This window comes from Vombatus ursinus, unplaced genomic scaffold, assembly GCF_900497805.2.
Source record: "Vombatus ursinus unplaced genomic scaffold, bare-nosed wombat genome assembly UNPS02008996.1, whole genome shotgun sequence".
In the NCBI taxonomy this organism is placed as follows: domain Eukaryota; kingdom Metazoa; phylum Chordata; class Mammalia; order Diprotodontia; family Vombatidae; genus Vombatus; species Vombatus ursinus.
The window spans coordinates 9,422,188-9,440,451 of NW_020948774.1; the positions used below are offsets into that span (position 1 = coordinate 9,422,188).

Below are 18,264 nucleotides of genomic sequence, written 5' to 3' on the forward strand. Positions count from 1 at the left end.
CTTCCTTCCTTCCTTCCTTCCTTCCTTCCTTCCTTCCTTTCTCTCATCTTTATTTTGCAGAGGAGGAAACTGAAGCAGAGAGAAATTATCCATGCCTTATCCATGGTCACAGAATTAGTTAAAAAAAAAAAAACTCTCTTTCAACTCTAATTCCATTCTATTCAAATTATGTAACTGGAAAAATGATGTTGTCCTTAACTGTTAATTAATATTTATTAAGGGTCTACTATGGGCCAGGCTGTGTCTTCACTATAAGAAAAGTTTATATTTACAAAATCCTAGCTTAAAAATATGAAGTAGAAAGAATTTTTTCTTTGCTTTTGTAAGTCCTAGAGTCAAAAAGATTTTTGGATTTCTTATATATACATACATACATGTGTGTATACACACATATTTTACATATAGTATAGTATTTCTTTAGATAGTGAGATCCCTTTTATGCATAAATATCATTTAATTTGACCAAAATTCTGTGTCTATGTAGTTTTCAAGAATATAGTAGAAACTAAAAGTAAGGCATGCTTCTCCTAGTCTTGTCAATTTGTGAACTCATTTCTAGAGGGAGCACCATTTGATCTCACGGTCTTTACCTTCAGTTCCATCGGGCTCTGCCTGTTCTTCTCGCTGTTTCTGCTTGAACTTCATGTTCCCATAATGCATCACAGCCCCTGTCAGCTTGTAGATTCCAATTTTTTCTTCTGAAGTAAAGCCCAGGATGTCTATGGCATTCTGAAGGTAATGAGGATCATATTCCTAGTGGGTCACAGGGGTTCAAAAAATCTCTTCTCTAGACAAAGACCTTGACTTTTCTTTTGGTTTAGGAGGGAGGGAGCATGTGTGTGTGTTTACACAACTATGTACTAGAGTGGGATGAAGTAGGGACAGGGGTATTTAACTGTTATGCTGGTGTTTAACAATCTGCTCAATGGAAAAAAATGTACATGTAACACATTTTTAAATTTAATTTGCATATGAACATCTCCACCACTTTTTTACATCTAGACAATCACCAAAAGACTAAGTCAAACCTCATCCGTAGTTTGCCTGTTTTCTGAGGAGTAAATACTCATAATGAAAATTTAATAAAAGGCTCTAGAGATGACTTCAGTACACTGTGGGTTAGGGATTTAAAATTTTTTCTCTTTTGAGATGTCTTGGGAGGATCAGGAGAAGAACTTTTGAATTTTCCTAGTATAAAGCTGTTTGGGATCTTTGCTCTCCAATTGTGCCCATGTGTTGTTTATGAATTTGTTTTCTTACTGCTGTGAGGACTGAGAACCACTGAAGGGCTCTGATCTCATGGGCTGCATAGAGGAAGATCATTAAAAAGTGACCTGGCTTAATTTTAAAGAGGTAGTGATTCCTAACCCTTTTGGCATCTGGGAATCATAGAAGCATAGAATGTTAGAGACGGAAAAGACTTTAAAGATCATCCCAGGGATTTTTAACCTTATTGCATCAGAAGCCCCTTTAGCAGCTTGGTGAAGTCCATGATTCCTTTTCAGAGTCATTTTTTAAATGCATAAACCAGAATACATAGAGTTACAAAGGAAACCAATTATACTGAAGTGCAGTTATGAAAATATTTTTAAAAACCAGGATCATGGACTCTAGGTGAAGAACTCCTGAATTAGAATTCAATCCTCTCAATTAGCAAATTAATAAATTGAGGCCTAGAGTGATTAAGAGACTTAAGCACATAGCAAAGGGCCAAGCTGAGATTTGAATCCAGGTCTTCTGACTTTTAGTGAAAAGTTTTCTTGCCACTAAACCACAGCTACTTTCCATCCTCACCTAGGTAGTAAATGTCAAGACCTGGGATTTGAATTTATGTTTACAGACTTCAAACCTGGTGCTGTTTCCACTAGGTGAACCCCACTGAGCCCCATCTCTTCATTTTATAGAGGAAGTAAATGAGCATGCTGTGCCTGTTGGTTTGGTTTTGCAACCATCTCCATCTCCCCAACAACACAGCCTTCTTAATGACAAATGCATATTTAAAAATTAAAATTAATTTGCTTCCCTGAGTTTTCAACTTTCTTTAAGAGAGAGATTCTATGGTGTGTCATAAGAGGAAGAATGGACATGAGGCTACAGAGTAATGCTCCTATGTATAAGCTGGGATTTTTTCTGAGGTATATCCCAACTTGGAAGACATGGCCTAAGTATATGCATCTATAGTTTTCATGGGAGGGAGCAGCCCACTGATAAAATTTTCACATGTTGAAGAACCAGATGCCTGGGATAGGAGGCTGTGTGCCTAAAAAGGAGTCACTGAGGAAATCTGGAGCTCTGGGGAAATGAGAAAAAAAAGGTAATGTTAGGAAGGAGGTGAGTGCATATTGTGAGTAAGGATTAGAGACTGCAATGTAAGGCACTGAGAGTCAAGAGATATGAATTCTAATTTCAGCTCTGCCACTCATCTTGATTTTGTGACCTGAGACAAGTAACTTAAACTTCTCAGGCCATTGTTTCTTCATCTGCCAAATGAGATTGAAAGTAATACCTTATTTCCACTCCTGTCAAATCTGAAAACAAGCCATAGTTAACTGTGGTTTCAATAACTTGTCTGAGCTCTCTGATATTTTTCAGAGTTAACTGTGGTTGTAATAACCTGTGTGAGCCCTTTGTTATTTTCAGAGTTAACAGTAGTTGCATAACCTCTGTGACTTTTTGGTCATTTTGTTTTCAGACTTGACAGTTTGGTGTCAGAAGTGGGATTTTGCTGCAGCAGAGTTCATCCACGGGGTGAGCACAAAGGATTGTCATTAAGCAAATCTCAGAGCATAGCTTGCTTGCTGGACCTTAGCTCTAGCAAATGGGGGTGTGTCCTAATAGTAAAAAGAGAGAGGATCCTGACACTTCCTAGGGAAGCTGTTCTGAGATAATAACTGTGAAAGTAATTTTAAAAATATAAAACACTTAAAAGCATAAACACAAGGAATTTTACTTTTTACTTGAAAGTCACAGAGTAGAACTAAAACCCATTTTATAGGGGTTTACTGTGTTTCCTATGTTGGGGTGTTTTCTAAATGAAATCACACTAGCCTGGGAGCCCTGAGATCTGAGTTCCGGATCTGACTTTTACTTTCTAGTTGTGTGACTACAAGTCAATCTAATATTTATTGAGTACTTAATAAATATTAGTGGAAGTGGAGGAAGTGGTCAACTTACCTCCCCCCTCTAGATTTCAGTTTCTTCATTTGTAACAAATTAGGGTTTTTTAATTGCTCTCAAAGGTCCCTACAGGCTCTAAATCTCATATGAATTTTCTAAAACTAGAAAACCCCTGCTTCCTTCTAATTCTGATATTCTATGTTTTTTTTTTCCTAAAAAATAAAATACTTACATCTGTGGCCAACAGCTCTTCACCATCATCGATGCTTGCCACTGTGAGCTCTCCCTGACTTACAAAGGGAAAGTCATAGGGGTTGGTTGAAATGAGAAGCAGGTCTGTGAAGCAGAATAGTTCCCCTTAGAATCACACATAGCAACAATGTGAAAGGAAATAATTTTTTTAAAAAAATACTAAACACAGTAATCTTCATGGCTATGTTTAAGCCTGAAGAAGAAATGGAAAAAATGTATTTCTCTCATTTACAAAGATACTGCATATACTGTCAGTCTTGGCTGACGTGTTGGCTAGTTCTGTTGAGATGCTTTTTCTTCTCTTTTTTATTTTTTGTTACAGTGAATGGCTCACTGGTAGGGAAGGGGGGGAGATTCATAAATGAAGGTGATATAAGGTGATTTGTATCTAATGGTAGCCATCTCTAGGATGGGGAGGGGAGGGAAAAAAAGAAGTTTACATGATTAATTTGTTGTATATTTGGAAGGAATAGCAAGATGCATATGGTAGATTTGTAGTTTCATGTGCAATCATCTCTTTTATTGTACTGTGTTATGGAAATGCTTGTTTTATTCCATGAATTGAAAATAAAATTTAAAAAAAGAAATGAAGGTGATATAAAAGACAAAATATATCAATAAAATTCATTTTAAAAAAGAATAATGTGTAGCTAAGTCTAACGGTACTTTACTTTTCCAACAAGCATTTATGGGCTTAGAAGCAAAGAATGAGCATTCCTAGGTAACTACCAATGAGCTCTGGCTTCTTATTGGACATGATTTGGTAAAAAATGTGATAGCTTCTCTCACTGGACAGCTGAAATGTCACTCTGGATTTTTCCAAGAGATCTGAAAGAATAAAAGAAAAAGCTGATGTCAGAATCCTGTGAGAATTCAATGCAGTGAAAGTAAGATGCCTGGGGTGCACCTAGACTCACAAGTTTCAATGTCAGCAGAGGCCAGTTTTCCTGTGGCTCCAAAGTGAATCCTAATAAATTTACCCTGTTTAGCAAAAAAGACACTCATTTACTATAATAGATATGTAGTAGGGATTGCACAAAGGCAGTTATCTGAAACTGTATCTGAAATTCTGGCTTGTGATATTGGGAACCCTGGATTTATTCATTGAGTTAAAATATTAATTTGAAGGTGTTTCTTCACTGGACCTGAAGCTTTTCTTTGATTAGTAACAAGGTTATGAAATGGGCCCAAGGCAACATGAGCTGGGAAATGTTGGGCTAAGTTGTTTTTCTCTTTCTCGGCATCTTCACTGAGTAAACATCTCTCAGTACCACAGATAGAACTCCAGGCTAGAATTTAGGTGTATTTGCAAAGCATTTAGGAATCAAGTAGTAATAAGAAAGTTATCTTACAAAGCGTGAAGAATTGTCATTTCTCACAGTCTTGGCATTTCCAAAGGCCTCCAGAAGGGGATTTGCTTGGATGATTTGATCTTCCAAGTTTCCCTAATAATAATGGGAAGAGAAAACAACAGCAACTCTGACTTTATTTCTGATTCAGTAACAAGCTCTTAGTAATTTAAGAAGGTGGATAAGTAAACTTGTGGAGAAGGTAAATTTGGGGTCCAATTTAGTGTCTATTTTAGACAGAAGCTTAAAGTAACTAACTTTACCTGACTTGCTTGTTACTATAATGATCTCTCTGTTTTCTGTCCTTGTGTTGATCAAAGCCCATAGCTTGGACTTCTTTAGATGCCTTTCAGGCTCAGAGAAAAATTTGGCCCCTAGATAGAAGAATCTTAAAGATCCGAGGAAATCATTTGATAAACTTTCAAGTGCTGTATGGAAATATGAAATATTTTCTGGATTTAATACCCCATCTTTGTGAGTATGGCCTATGCTGGGATAGCTGATTAAGGCCCCAAATGTAACTATTTCATTGGCTCTGAATTGTAAGAGGTTTCAATAGTTCACTTTTCAAGAAGCTCCCTTTAAGATTCATATAAACATTTACTTATTTAAACATTCCATTAACATGTTATACATATGCATCCAACTATAGCTATAAAACATATAGAATATAAGGGTATCCTTGAAGGTAGGAAGAGTTTTGTATTTATATTTGCCTTTCCAAGGCCTACCACAATATCTGGCACTATATGGTGTGTAATCAATCAATCAATAAATGTACCAATTAAGAAAACACCTAGAATGTGCCAGGCACTGTGCTAAGTGCTGGGGATACAAAAAAAAAGTTTTGACAGTATCATACAGGCCCAGGCTATACACCAAGGAACTATTATACAAGAAGACCAATGGGGTAAAAAGGCTGAAAAAGCTCAAAGTGAAGATTTAAAGGCAGTGAGAGGAAATAGCAATATATCTCCTCACCAATTAAAATACCACAAAACTGAAAGAAGAGATTGAGAAATTAGGAACAGAAAGAAGCAAAAAAAGAACTGAGTTGTACATTTAGATCATGGTATATCCACTCATGGACATGATGTCATAATATCAGCAAGCATCCTGATTCAAAAGGCTCGGAAGCCTTCCCTTTGAGGACCTGCACTGGCTCATAGTAAAGTCAAAGCCAGAGGCAGCCATAGCCCTTTCTTGTTAGAACTACTGCCAGCTTCACCTCCCCGCTTTCTTTTTATTCCACCTCCCCCTTCACCCTTTCAACCAGTTATAATGTTCAAAGACACCAAAACATATATTTGAGAGTAGAGGCAACAGGTCTTAGCTCCCCACTAATTACTGTCTTAGAGTCTCTGGGAAGTGAAGAAAATGCCTCAGGGGCAGCATGGTGGTACAGTGGATTGAGCACTGGTTCTGGAGTCAGGAGAATCTGAGTTCAAATCTGCCCTCAGACACTTTATTAGCTGTGTGACCCTGGGTAAGTCACTTAACTCCAATTGCCTTCCCCCAATCCTCTGCAAAAAAAAAAGACATCTGGTAAAACATCATTGACACATGCCAGAAATGAAGCTTTTCCTCTATATAAAGGGGAAAGCTAGAAAGCAATTTTTTGAGAGAGGAGGTGTTGTTGTATTTCATGCAGCAGAGACAGTCGGTATGAAACCTGATCTACAAATGGGAAGTGAGATGAAAACTTCCCCAGTGCCTAAAAGAATCACATCATTGTCTGTTCATTGTCCTGGGGGCCTTGACTGACTATAAAACATATCTCTCAATAAATCTCACTGGGATGCTTAAGTTCTGAGTGGGGGCTGACTTTCATTCTTCTGGTGTGTCTTCAACTCACCACAAAATTCCCTATTTAGAAAGCATTTATGCTGCTAAATGATGGGGAAAGTGGACAGGAAAGCGTAACTACCTCTTTTGTCTCCTAAATCTCTTAGGTACTTCCAAACTAAGTCAATATAGTGCTTTCCAGCTATTGTTCAGGTAGTATGAACTAGTGTCTTACCACAAAAAATACTGCTTCATCTTTAGATTTTGGCAGTTCCCAACCTGGCCTAAGGTTGGCTATCACCAGTCAAACCCTATTCAGACAATCACAGATTCTCCTTTTTTGTATATGATGCCTCTCCTCTAGAGAGTAGTCTTATCATATGCTGGTACAGTGGAAAGAACACTAAGTTAGGAGTCAGAAGACCAGTTTGGATCCTAGCTTTGTTAGTTACTAACCACATGATATTGTCACTTTGCCTTTTTTTGGCCTCTAGACCTATTACCCAGGCCTTGGGATGCTTCTGCCTCTCCTTCCTCTCCTTTTTCTTTCTTTCTTTTCTAAGGATTAGCAGGAGTGGAGGCAACTTCGTACATCTGCAGATAGAGTTGCTGTTAGGAAATTCTTCGAGAATGTCTTCTTATTCCACCATTCTATAGTTCTTTGTTTGTTATGGTCTGGTAATCAATCCCCTGCAAAAACAATGTAGATTCACCTGCATCTTCCCAGGCTGCTGCTCCTTTTTCTTCTCTCCAGTCACTGCAATTGTTGCAAAGTACTGGATAACCCTCTTGGTATTCACTGTCTTGCCAGCGCCAGATTCTCCACTGTAGATTTGAAAGTAAATTAGTTAGGAACAGAGCCAGAATGGCACCCCTTGTCTCAAAGTAGTCATAAAAGAAAGGAATTACTCACGTGATAAGGATGGATTGGTTATCCCGATCTGGAAGATAAATAGAACAAAAAGGTAGGGAAAAAGAGAAGTATACTAGAAAGAGTATTGACATAGAGTAGAGACATTTGAAGTTATCGTAGGTCTCTCAAAATAACATGACAAATGAAAAACTTGAACACTATAAGAAATAATAGAAGAAAATTACACAAACTTTTGAATAAAGATACAATACACCAATTAAAAGAATTCATAGATCGCCTCCAGGAAAACAATAACAAAACAACAACAAACAACCCTATGGTTCAAACTCCAAGAAACACAGTGATTAAATTGGGCAATTTCAGAAATAATCAATTCTGCCTCAGAGAATTACTGGTTCTGTGAGCCTGGCCTTTCTTAGCCTGTTTCCTTATTTTTGAAATGGAGATAATGGCATCACTCACTTCACTGGGTTTTTGTGGGAATCAGATAAGATAATATGTGGAGTGTTGTACAATGTTTGAAGTGGTAAAAATTATTATTATTATTTTTTTAGGCAATTGGAGTTAAGTGACTTACCCAGGGTCACACAGTAATAAACTATTTTTAAAAGTAGTAGTAGTAATAGCAACAACAACAACAACAACAACAATGATGATAATGTTAGTTCCCTTCCTTTTCCATCCCTTTTCCCCAAGCAATTAGAAGAAAGACCTTCAAATATAAAGGAAATAAATTTGAATAACACAATACTATTTTGCTCCCCCTAGAAACTGAAGAAAATGGAATAAAATATATTTCCTAAATCAGATATGGGCAAAATGCAGGCCCAAAATGACATATTTTGCAAACTTGACCCTAATTATCATGAAAAAGATGGACATTCATTAAAAGAGTGGTATTTATAGTATTATTGCCATACAAAAAAAGGCATAAGAAGAACATTCCTTGCAGCAGAAATGCAAGGAAAATTAGTAAGTAAAAAATAGGTAAGTAAGTAAAAATAACTACCCAGGGGAAAAATAATAGAATAAAAGACACCATTGATGGAGATTTTTTTTTCAAAAGATAAAGAATGATTTATGGGGTTTAAAGTGGTTAAATTTTTTTTATATATATAAGATAAAAGTAAGCTCTAAAGAAAAAGGAGAAGAGATGATGGCAAAATAAGCTTAAAATACTGTGGACAAAATCCAGTAATAATCAGTGTATTTTGTGGAACAAACTTGCCCAATGATAGGGGTACATAAATGGGGAGAGGGGAGGTAGAGTACAGAGGCAAAAATATGATGTACCCTTATTAAGTAAACGGGCAGCTAGGTGGTGCAGTAGATAGCAGGCTGGACTTGGAGTCAGGAAGACCCAAGTTCAACTCTGGGCTCAGATACTTGCTAGCTGCATGACGCTGGGCAAGTCACTTAACCCCAATTCCCTAATAATAATAATAATAATCATAATAATAATTTTTTAACACTTCACTGATTGTTGAGCTTAATCCTGTTTGTCTCAGTCTCCTCATCTATAAAATGAGCTGGAGAAGGAAATGGCCGACCACTCCAGAATCTTTGCCAAGAAAATCCCAAATGGAATCATGAAAAGTCAGACATAGCTAATCAACTAAACAACAACAAAAATCAAGTCAATGGGTGAACAACAAAGGAAACAACTCCCATCACCTTTTATCAGGAAAAGGGGTTACAGGAGAATGGGAGAAGTGAGTAACATAATGGAAGGATTGAAATGGGCAGGATAAAAGGGAAAGAAGGTCCCATTGATGAGCACTCTCATGGGATAAGGGGTATATATCTGTAATAAGAGATGTACCTGTTCAGTAGATCTAATCTATGTGGAGCTGCTCTAATGAGGACTAAATGAGGAATAAGTATTTATCAAGTATGTACTATGCGCCAGGCACCATGTTAAGTCCTTTATACATATCACTTAGTTGATCCTAACAATAATCCTGTCAAATAGGTGCTATTATTATCCCCATTTTGCATTTTAGAAAATTGAGGAAGACAAATGAATCGACTTGCCTTGAGTCACACAAGCTAGTAAGTGTCTGAGGCTGGATTTGAACTCACATCTTCCTGACTCCAGGCCCAGTGTTCTATCTATCCATTGTACTACCTAGCTGCCTCTGACAGTGTTGTTCCTCCATGGATAATATCTTGTTTCAGGAAAAGGGAAACTGAGATCCTTGAGGGCAGGCAGCACCCAAAAGGGTAGGGGAATATGGACCCAGAGATGAGATTGAATGGCCAATGGGAAGAAGACTAACAATGGGGAGGGCAGAAGGGAGAATTAGGCTATATAGTTTGTGACACAGGAAAAATTATGTCATGGAGTAATATTTCTATCCTTATTACTTCTCTAATGGATTAATACTTATAAGAGTGGGGCACAACAGAAAAAAAAGGGATGATGAAGCAAGACTTACAAAGAAAATAACAGAAATTTGTTACAAGGAGCTTAAACTTGGTACATTAGAAGCTTTAATTCCATGAAATATATAAGGACATTAAAGAAAGAATAAGTAAGTATATAGATCATGAAAAAAGCATACAAGTTCAGCATAGAGGACAAGATAAAGAAAATTTAGAGAAATTAAGAGGAAAAAACAACCAAACAAAGGAAGTTGGAGAGGAGTAGTAATTTTCAATTTGCCCATTAACTGAGAGGGGAAAAATAAGGGGAAAGTGGAGAAGGAGAAAATTAGATAACTAAAGAAAATGAATAAACTAATTAAATAAAACTCCAAACCTGGGGAAAGGATTGACAAATTGACAAATAGGAGAGGGGAGTGAGATGAGAGGAGAAGGATTTTGAAAATATGATTATATCAAAGTAGATTAAGCAAACTAACCAGAGGGGCAAAGTATTTACCTAGAAGGAGAAACTCTGCCCCCATCCCAATTTAAAAGTACTAAAGACACATAAACCTAATTCTCATAACTTTAAATGTGATTTGATTAAACAGTCCCACAAAAGATAAGAAAGCCCAGATTGGATAAGAAAACAAAAACCCTACAACCTGTTGCTTACAAAAAAAACATCAAAAAAGCAAAGTCATACATGGAATAAAAATAAAAGGCTAGAATGAAATTTATTATGCAACAGGCAAATAAAAAATTAGTGGTTTGCAGTCAATTCCTGTTTCTTAGGAGTTTATATTTATAATATAAACAGAGAAAAGCAAGAAAATTGCACTATATTTAAAGGAACCATAGGCAACAATCAATACAATATTAAACTTATATGCTCCAAATGGCACAATATCTAAATTAATAAAGGAAAAATTGACTGAATTTTTAAAATACATAGTAATACAATAATTAAAGAATGCTTTAATGTCATTCTCTCATAGTTGGATAAATCTAATAGAAAGATAAAAAAATACATTGAACAAATTCTTAGAGAAGTTAGAACTTAAAGACTTATGGTACCTTCTTAATGAGACTACTAAAGAATGTTAATATTTCTCAACACCATATAGCCCTTTTACAAAAGGAGACATATTAGGGCACAGAAAAATTGCAAATATATTTGCAAAGGCAGGATCACTAAACATATCCTTTAAAGAATGATAATGCAATAAAAATAGTAATCAGCTCAGAGAGTACAAACTAAAGACACAGAATAAAATGGAAACACTATTCACGTCCTAAATGAGTGGCTCAAAGAGCACATCATAGAGATAGCTAATAATTATGTGGAAGATGTAATTGGTACATGCTTAGTACACCAGAAGCTTTAATTCCATTAAGTATATAGAACTTAAAGAAGGAATAAATAAGTTTATAGATCATGAATCAAAACACGTATGTTCAGTGTAGACAGAAAAACAAGAGAATTAGTTAAGAGGACAAGGTGAAGAAAAGTCCCAGAAAATGGAGACAACAGCCAAACAAATGAAATTGGAGGGGAGATGAGTAATTTTTCGTTTAACCCCTTAACTGATACAGGAAAAATAAGGATGAGACAAACATTCTAAAATTTCTGGGATTCAGCTAATGAAGTCTTCAGAGGGAAAAACATATCTCTAAAAATAGAATGGAAAAAGAGAGGATTAATGAACTAAATATGAATTTTTAAAAATTAGAAACTACAGATCCGAATAAACACATCCAAAATAAGCATAAAAGCAGAGACATTGAAAATTAGAGAATTAGTTATACTAGAAATCAAAAAGACTATAGAACTGATAGGTGAAATTAAAAGCTGGTTCTTTTAAAATGACTTACAAAATTAACAATAACAATCTCATTAAAAAAAGAGGGAAGATAATCTACTCAACAAAATGATCAATGAACAAGTGAAATCACAACAAAACTAAATGAAATAAAAATAATTATCTGAACCTACCACGCACAATTACATAGCACCAAAACTGATAATGCAAAAGAAATAGATAATTATCTTCAATAATATAAAATATTCAAGCAAACAGAACACTAGATAGATGCCTTGAATTATCCAATATGAGAAAGAGAAATAGAACTAACAGAAAGAATTACCAAAAGGGATAAAAAACAAACAAACAAAAAAGCCACTGGGTCATGATGTATTTAGAGGAGAATTCTATCAAACTTTCCAAGAAAAAAGGAATATCTAACTAAACAAATTATCCTTAGCTACTGAGAAAGAGAGTTATCAAACACTGTCTAGGAGACAAATACAATTCTAAAACCTAAAGCAGGTAAGGGAAAAGCAAATATAAATATTTTGGCTATTTATATTCCCCAAATTATTAATTAATATTAATTTGAATTTATACCAAGGATTCAATGATGGTTCAGTATTATAAAAATAATATAATAAATCACATTAAAAACAGAAACATCCAAAATCACATGCAACACATGAAGAAAAAGCCAAAGTGCAACACTCATTTACACTAAATAATTTTTAAAAGTAGGAATGAAAGGACAATAGCACTTCAAGACTTCAAACTGTATTATAAACCAGCAACCATTTGGTATTGGTTAAAAAAATAGAAAAGTAGGCCAATAGAACAGACTACAAAAGGAAGAGTTAGAATTCATTGAACTCAATAATTCAGTTCTTGATAAATACAAAACATAAATTACTTAGGATACTCTTTATTTGATGAGAAGTTTTGGGAAAACTGGAAAAGAGTCCAGCAGAAATTAGGCTTAGACCAATATCTTATACTATATTCCATCAGAAATTCAAAATAGATTCATGATTTGAATATTAAAGATCATATCATTAAAAAGTAGAAGAGAACAAAAAATTGAGGTAATTACAGAAGATAAATTAGTTTCGATTACATGAAATTGAAAAGCTTTTGTACAAACACAATTATAGCACCTAGAATAATAAAGGAAGTGGTCAAATAATAATATTTGTATCAAATATCTCTGATAAACATGGTATATCCAAGGTATATAGACAACTAACAGTAACACATAGGACCAAAAGTCATTCCCCAATAGAAAAGTGGCTTAAGGGTTTGAGCAAATAGTTCTCAAAAGTAGAATTACAGAAGTAAATTACAGAGGTAACACAGAAAGACATAAAAATTTTATGAAGTAAAAAATTTTGTAGCTTCTTCAGGTTTCAGCACTAGTGCTCTGTACATAGAGGGTGCCTAATTAATGCTTGATGAATTAAATTCAGATGACAACATCACTGTCAAAGATCACATAATAAGGTCAACTTCAGGAACAAGAAAATTTTGTCAGCTTTCGTGTGGCTGAGACTAACCATCTTTAGAGTTTTGCTTTCCTGTGGGTTCATATAAGAAATTCATATCTAGAGTCACTAATAGTCCCTATTCTTCCCTCTTCCCAACCATTTGAAAACTTTTATCTTAGCAGATATTGATCTTCCTTTGTTATAGTAAGAGTGCCTGGGACATGTTGTTATTTTATAAATTAGTCGTGTCCAACTCTTTATGACCTCATTTGGGGTTTTCTTGGCACAAATACTGGAGTGGTTTGCCATTTCCTTCTCCAGCTCATTTTATGGATGAGGAAACTGAGGCAAGCAGGGGTTAAGTGATTACCCCAAGATCACACAGCTAAGAAGTGTCTGAGGCCAGATTTGAACTCAGTAAGATGAGTCTATCCACTGAGCCACCTAGCTGCCTGCCTGGCACATAGTAGGCAGTTAATAAATGTTTAAGGATTGATTGATTTTTTTTAATGTGGTCATTACCTAACACTAAAAGTTTCCAGTGAGAACAATCTGTGAAAAATATGCTATGTCCGCCTACATAGTTGTGGGATTTACAAATATCACTGATTACTTTAGCAGTCTTCCAGCCCTCTAGAGCCACGGGCCATTTATCAAACCTTTATGGCAATCAAATGAGATAATATTTGTAAAGTGCTTAGCACAGCGCTGTACACATGCTTACCCCCTTCCTCTCCCCCTCCCACCCCAATCTACTTACCCAATCTACATTACTGTTGCTGTGATTAAAGGTATATTCCTTTTGCCTAGTAATTCTGTATGTGTGATACTCTTGAAGTAGAGGCCTTCAAATTACCCTATAATCTGCCCCACCAGCAGTGTCTTGCAGATATTTCTTGAGACTTAATTTTCACCAATATTCACTCTAGAATAATATCAGTCAGGAAGAGATTTGTATTATGACAAGTAAACATACGTAACTACTAGAATCTCTATTTGCCCTTGAGAGATAAGAAACGAGAGCAGTTAAAACAGCACAATGATGGATTAGTTTGTTTTCTTTCATAAATCAGCTCTGAAATACTATCTATTCTACATATAGAAACTCTACCTTTGCCCTGTTTTTGTTTTTAATTCCTCTTCTAAAGGATATATTACTATTTTTATACTGTAAATCTTAGAATAGTTTGGACCTCAAAGAGTGAAAATTTTATTACTCCAAGGCTCCAGCTGACCCTCCAAGACTGGAGCATATGTGGAGTCAGAGAACCTTTGAGACCTTGGACAAATCATTTCACATTTCTGGGCCTCAATTTCTTTCTCTGCAAAATGAAGCAGTTAGAATAAAAAACTTTTTTCAGTCCCTTTCAACTCTAAATCTATGATCCTATGGTCTAGAAAAATAGGTTGATTCAGACAACAATTCATCTCAACCCTTGGTTTACATGATACCTAAAGTTCAGATTTGTTTAACTTCAAGTAGAATTGACTAACCAGATGAGGATGTTATATCAAACAGATACAGTAGGCTCTATGAGGAGGCTGAACCCAAAAGGCATCTCTGACTACTCAAAGTATACCAGCCTTCTCTGGGATGCTGGTGAGGGTGGCACTTTTCCTTCCTTCTCAACTGTCAAGTGAGCATGAATCCAGGTGCCAGGCAGGATTTTCCTTAAGTTGATCCATTTTGTAGGGCTCCCTTACGGTATACTGGCAAATCCTATTCTTCTGAGTGAGTCCCAGTGAAAGGTAGAAGTCTTAAAGATTTGGACTGTTCTTTGAATATTTTGCCTTCTAGAAGAGGATTCTCCTACAGAACGTTAACTTGTGTGGTTACCAAAATATTCGTTGTCCTCCTGACCCTCCACACTCCTACTAACCCCCACTGCCACACACATATACAAATACTCTCCATTCTCTCCAGAGTGGAATGGCTGGGTTTGTCATTGTGGCATCCTGTTCTAGGAATCTACATAAACACATTGAAAGTAAAGGCACATTTACAGCCACTAGAGATCATGGAGGGCAGTGCAGGAGGAAGTGTGGTACAGAGGAAAGTATGCTCTATTTGGAGTCTCATCTTAGTTCTACCACTGTGTGACTTTGGACAATTCATATAACCTCTCTGGGCTTCAGTTCCTAATTTGTAAAATGAAATTGGAATAGATGGATGGCCTCTAAGGATCCCTACAGCTCTAAATCTACAAATTATCTTAAGAATAGCATTAGAAAGGAACTTAGCGGTCTTCTAAGTCAATTTACTACCCAGTGTAAGAATCTCTCTCTCTCTTCTCACTCTCTCTCTCTCTCTCTCCCCAGTATTCTGCAATATGGAGGTATTTAATAAATGGTTGTTGAGTGAATGAATGAATGAATAAACAAGCATTTTTTAAAGTGCCTACTATCTGCCAGGCACTGGACTTGATGCTGAGAATACAAAGAAAATGATGCCCTCAAAGAGATTTCATTGTAAGTGGAGGCAACATGTATGCATTAAGACATATACAAAATACATACAAAGTAAATACAAGTTAATTTGGGGTGTGGGAAAGTTCTAGCAGCTGGAAGAATCAGGATAGGTTATGTAGGAGGAGGGGGCACATATCCCATGTTTTGGAGCTAGAATTTCATTTAACACAGACCTACAACATGAAATTCTAGTGGATCTTTATAGAATCATACTAATCATCATATCCTTTAGATAAGTAAGTATTGGAGAGATCCAAATTGGAGTTTTAACAAATATTTATTCAGTGATAGTGCTGTAGGCACTGGAAGAAATGCAAAAACAACTAAGATCCATTCTTTGCTCTCAAGTTTAGTGTAGTTGGGGGAGATGACATATTTAATAGTTAACTATATTATAAATTAGGACATAAAATGCCTAAAAGTTCCATAACACATCACTTCAACATATGGGCAATATATCTCTTACAGGGTGGATCAGGGAGGGCTTTATGGAGAAGGTAGCATTTGAGTTGGATGGCTAGGATGGTATCTGAAAAACAGGAAGGATGTCAACTGATGGAGATGAAGGGAGAAGCCATTTCCAAGATCACAGGATCATAGATTTAGAGCTGGAATGAATCTCAGAAGTCATATAGACCAACCCTCTCATTTTGCAGAAAAAGAAACTGAGACCCTGGGAGATTGTTGAACTTAGTTGGGTACAAAAATTTTCATTTTTATTTTCACTAGCTTCTGATTGAAATTTTGCATTTCCTTCAATTATTCAAAATATTGGTATGGAAAGGAGTCCAAAAATGAAGACTGACTACCAAAGTTCATGGATCCCCTGAAATCTATCCCCCCACAAACTTCAGAGAACCCCTGGACTATTACTGTGTTGATATATATGTAAAATTTTGCTCTGGCAATGCTTGTTGGTAATAAGGTCAAATTTTCTTGATTTGACAAACAAGACAAAGGGAAATTTCTTTCAGAAACAGTTGTTAGAAAAATATCATTATGGTTATTGATGGAATATTCACTTACCAGTTAGCATAAACTGATAGGCATTATCAGAAATGGAGAAGATGTGGGGAGGGGCCTCTTGCCGCTTTTTGCCCCTGTAGGCAGTCACCACCTCTGGGTTATACACTGGCAGCCACTTGTAAGGATTGACAGTGACACAGAAGAGCCCTGAGTAGGTCTGTACGAAATAAAAACCAGCAGGACTGATTATTTCTTACTCTGCACTCCAGGATTAAGGATTTCTTTCTGGAGGTAGGGGCTATTAAGAGTTTCCTTACATAGATCATCCAGGCTGAATAGCGCTCTTTGAGGTTATACAGGACAGCTGGCTCGTTCAGGTGAGTCATCATGGCCATGTCCTCAATCTTGTCAAATTTGGGAGGGTTCATGGGAAAGACTTGGTCATTGTTCAAAGTGACAGTCTGAGTTATGAAAAAGGGGGTAAAAAGTGATGATTGAGGACTGGGGACAACTCAAGGATTGTTCATGGAAGTGATTACTATACCACACAGAGAAAATCTCATTGCAATAGCTGACTTTACAGAAAAAGAGGTGCTGTGTAATAGAACTATAATAAAACTAATTGTTTGAAGCTGAAATAGTTACAAAAAATTCTCCATAATGAATAATCTTTCTCATCAAGTTCTTCCTTTCTCCCTCCCTCTGTTTCTCTTTCCCTCTCCCCTCTTTTCCTCCTTCCTTTCTTTCTTCCCTCCTTTTTCTCTTTCCTTCTTTTTTTCTTTCTTTCTTTTTCTTTCTCTTTATTCATTTGTATGAAAGGTAGAAAGAAATTAACTCTTTCAAGCACTTTGTTCTTGCTACCAACCAGCATTTCCTGTTCAATTCTTGATTTCCAATGCACCTATCATTACCATCACATTCCTTACCAGATAAACAAATAAATCACAAGCTTTTGAAGCATCTAACAAAACAACATAAGAGAACTCACAAAGATGCAGAAATCTGAAAGAGGAAATGAGTCAGAGTGAGGTTCTCTGCAATACCTCTGACTTGTTAATTTTCTAAAGAATGGCTAAACATCAAACTCATTTTTGTCTTTAGCTCTTATGGTCTAATAAGACTTCACTCTAGAAAAAAAATGTGAATACTCCTTGAAGTTCATTATAGTTACATTTCAACATAGATATTCATGATCAATACTTACTCTGTCATCTAGGGTCTTGACTATGACTTTATCATTTTCTCTGCTCTGGATCATACCTTTCACATACATTTCTTTGTCATCTACTATAAAGCATGCTTTCTTAGAATCAAAAGGGCGGTTTTGGGCCTCAATTCTTTCCTTCTCTGGTTTTCGGAGATAAGGAGCAGCTTCTCCAAAGACGGCCATTTCCATATCAGAACTCATGGCTGCAGAGAGACTGGGAAGTTAAAGGGAATTTTTTTTTTTGTGAGAGTCATTTCTGAGTCAAGAATGTCTATCTTCTTTCATATTCTCTGTGTTCACATAGATGGGCCACTTAGGAATATGAATGTGTGACTAACTCTGTGAAGAAGTACGGAATTGAAGGAGTGAAGATCTGAGTAGCTCACTGTTTTCAGCTGAGAAAAGGTTAAAGAACTGTTTGAGGTGGGAGAAAAAGGAGAGAAATGGGCTAGTTCTTGTGACAGATCTTACCGTGTGTCCTCAATTCTGAGTAAACAAAACTTTTTTGAGCTTTCCTCTTGCCATTTAATTAATCAATAAGGAAGGATTAAGCACCTACAATGTTCCAGGTGAGAGGCAGTGTGGT

At 36.1% G+C, this 18,264-nt stretch overlaps 1 protein-coding gene across 1 annotated transcript in view; it reads right to left on the minus strand.

The window, feature by feature from the left end:
* LOC114034411 (myosin-13) overlaps positions 1 to 17,879 on the minus strand; it is a 71,868-nt gene extending 53,989 nt beyond the window's left edge. Inside the window, exons 1-10 of the mRNA XM_027850095.1 lie at positions 17,676 to 17,879; positions 16,789 to 16,932; positions 16,532 to 16,688; positions 7,417 to 7,444; positions 7,217 to 7,328; positions 4,722 to 4,814; positions 4,287 to 4,350; positions 4,099 to 4,197; positions 3,350 to 3,453; positions 591 to 729 (exon numbers count right to left, since the gene is read on the minus strand). Of these exons, the coding sequence (XP_027705896.1) occupies positions 591 to 729; positions 3,350 to 3,453; positions 4,099 to 4,197; positions 4,287 to 4,350; positions 4,722 to 4,814; positions 7,217 to 7,328; positions 7,417 to 7,444; positions 16,532 to 16,688; positions 16,789 to 16,932; positions 17,676 to 17,879 (1,144 nt within the window). The remainder of the gene's footprint in view (positions 1 to 590; positions 730 to 3,349; positions 3,454 to 4,098; positions 4,198 to 4,286; positions 4,351 to 4,721; positions 4,815 to 7,216; positions 7,329 to 7,416; positions 7,445 to 16,531; positions 16,689 to 16,788; positions 16,933 to 17,675) is intronic.
* Positions 17,880 to 18,264: the final 385 nt, after the last annotated feature.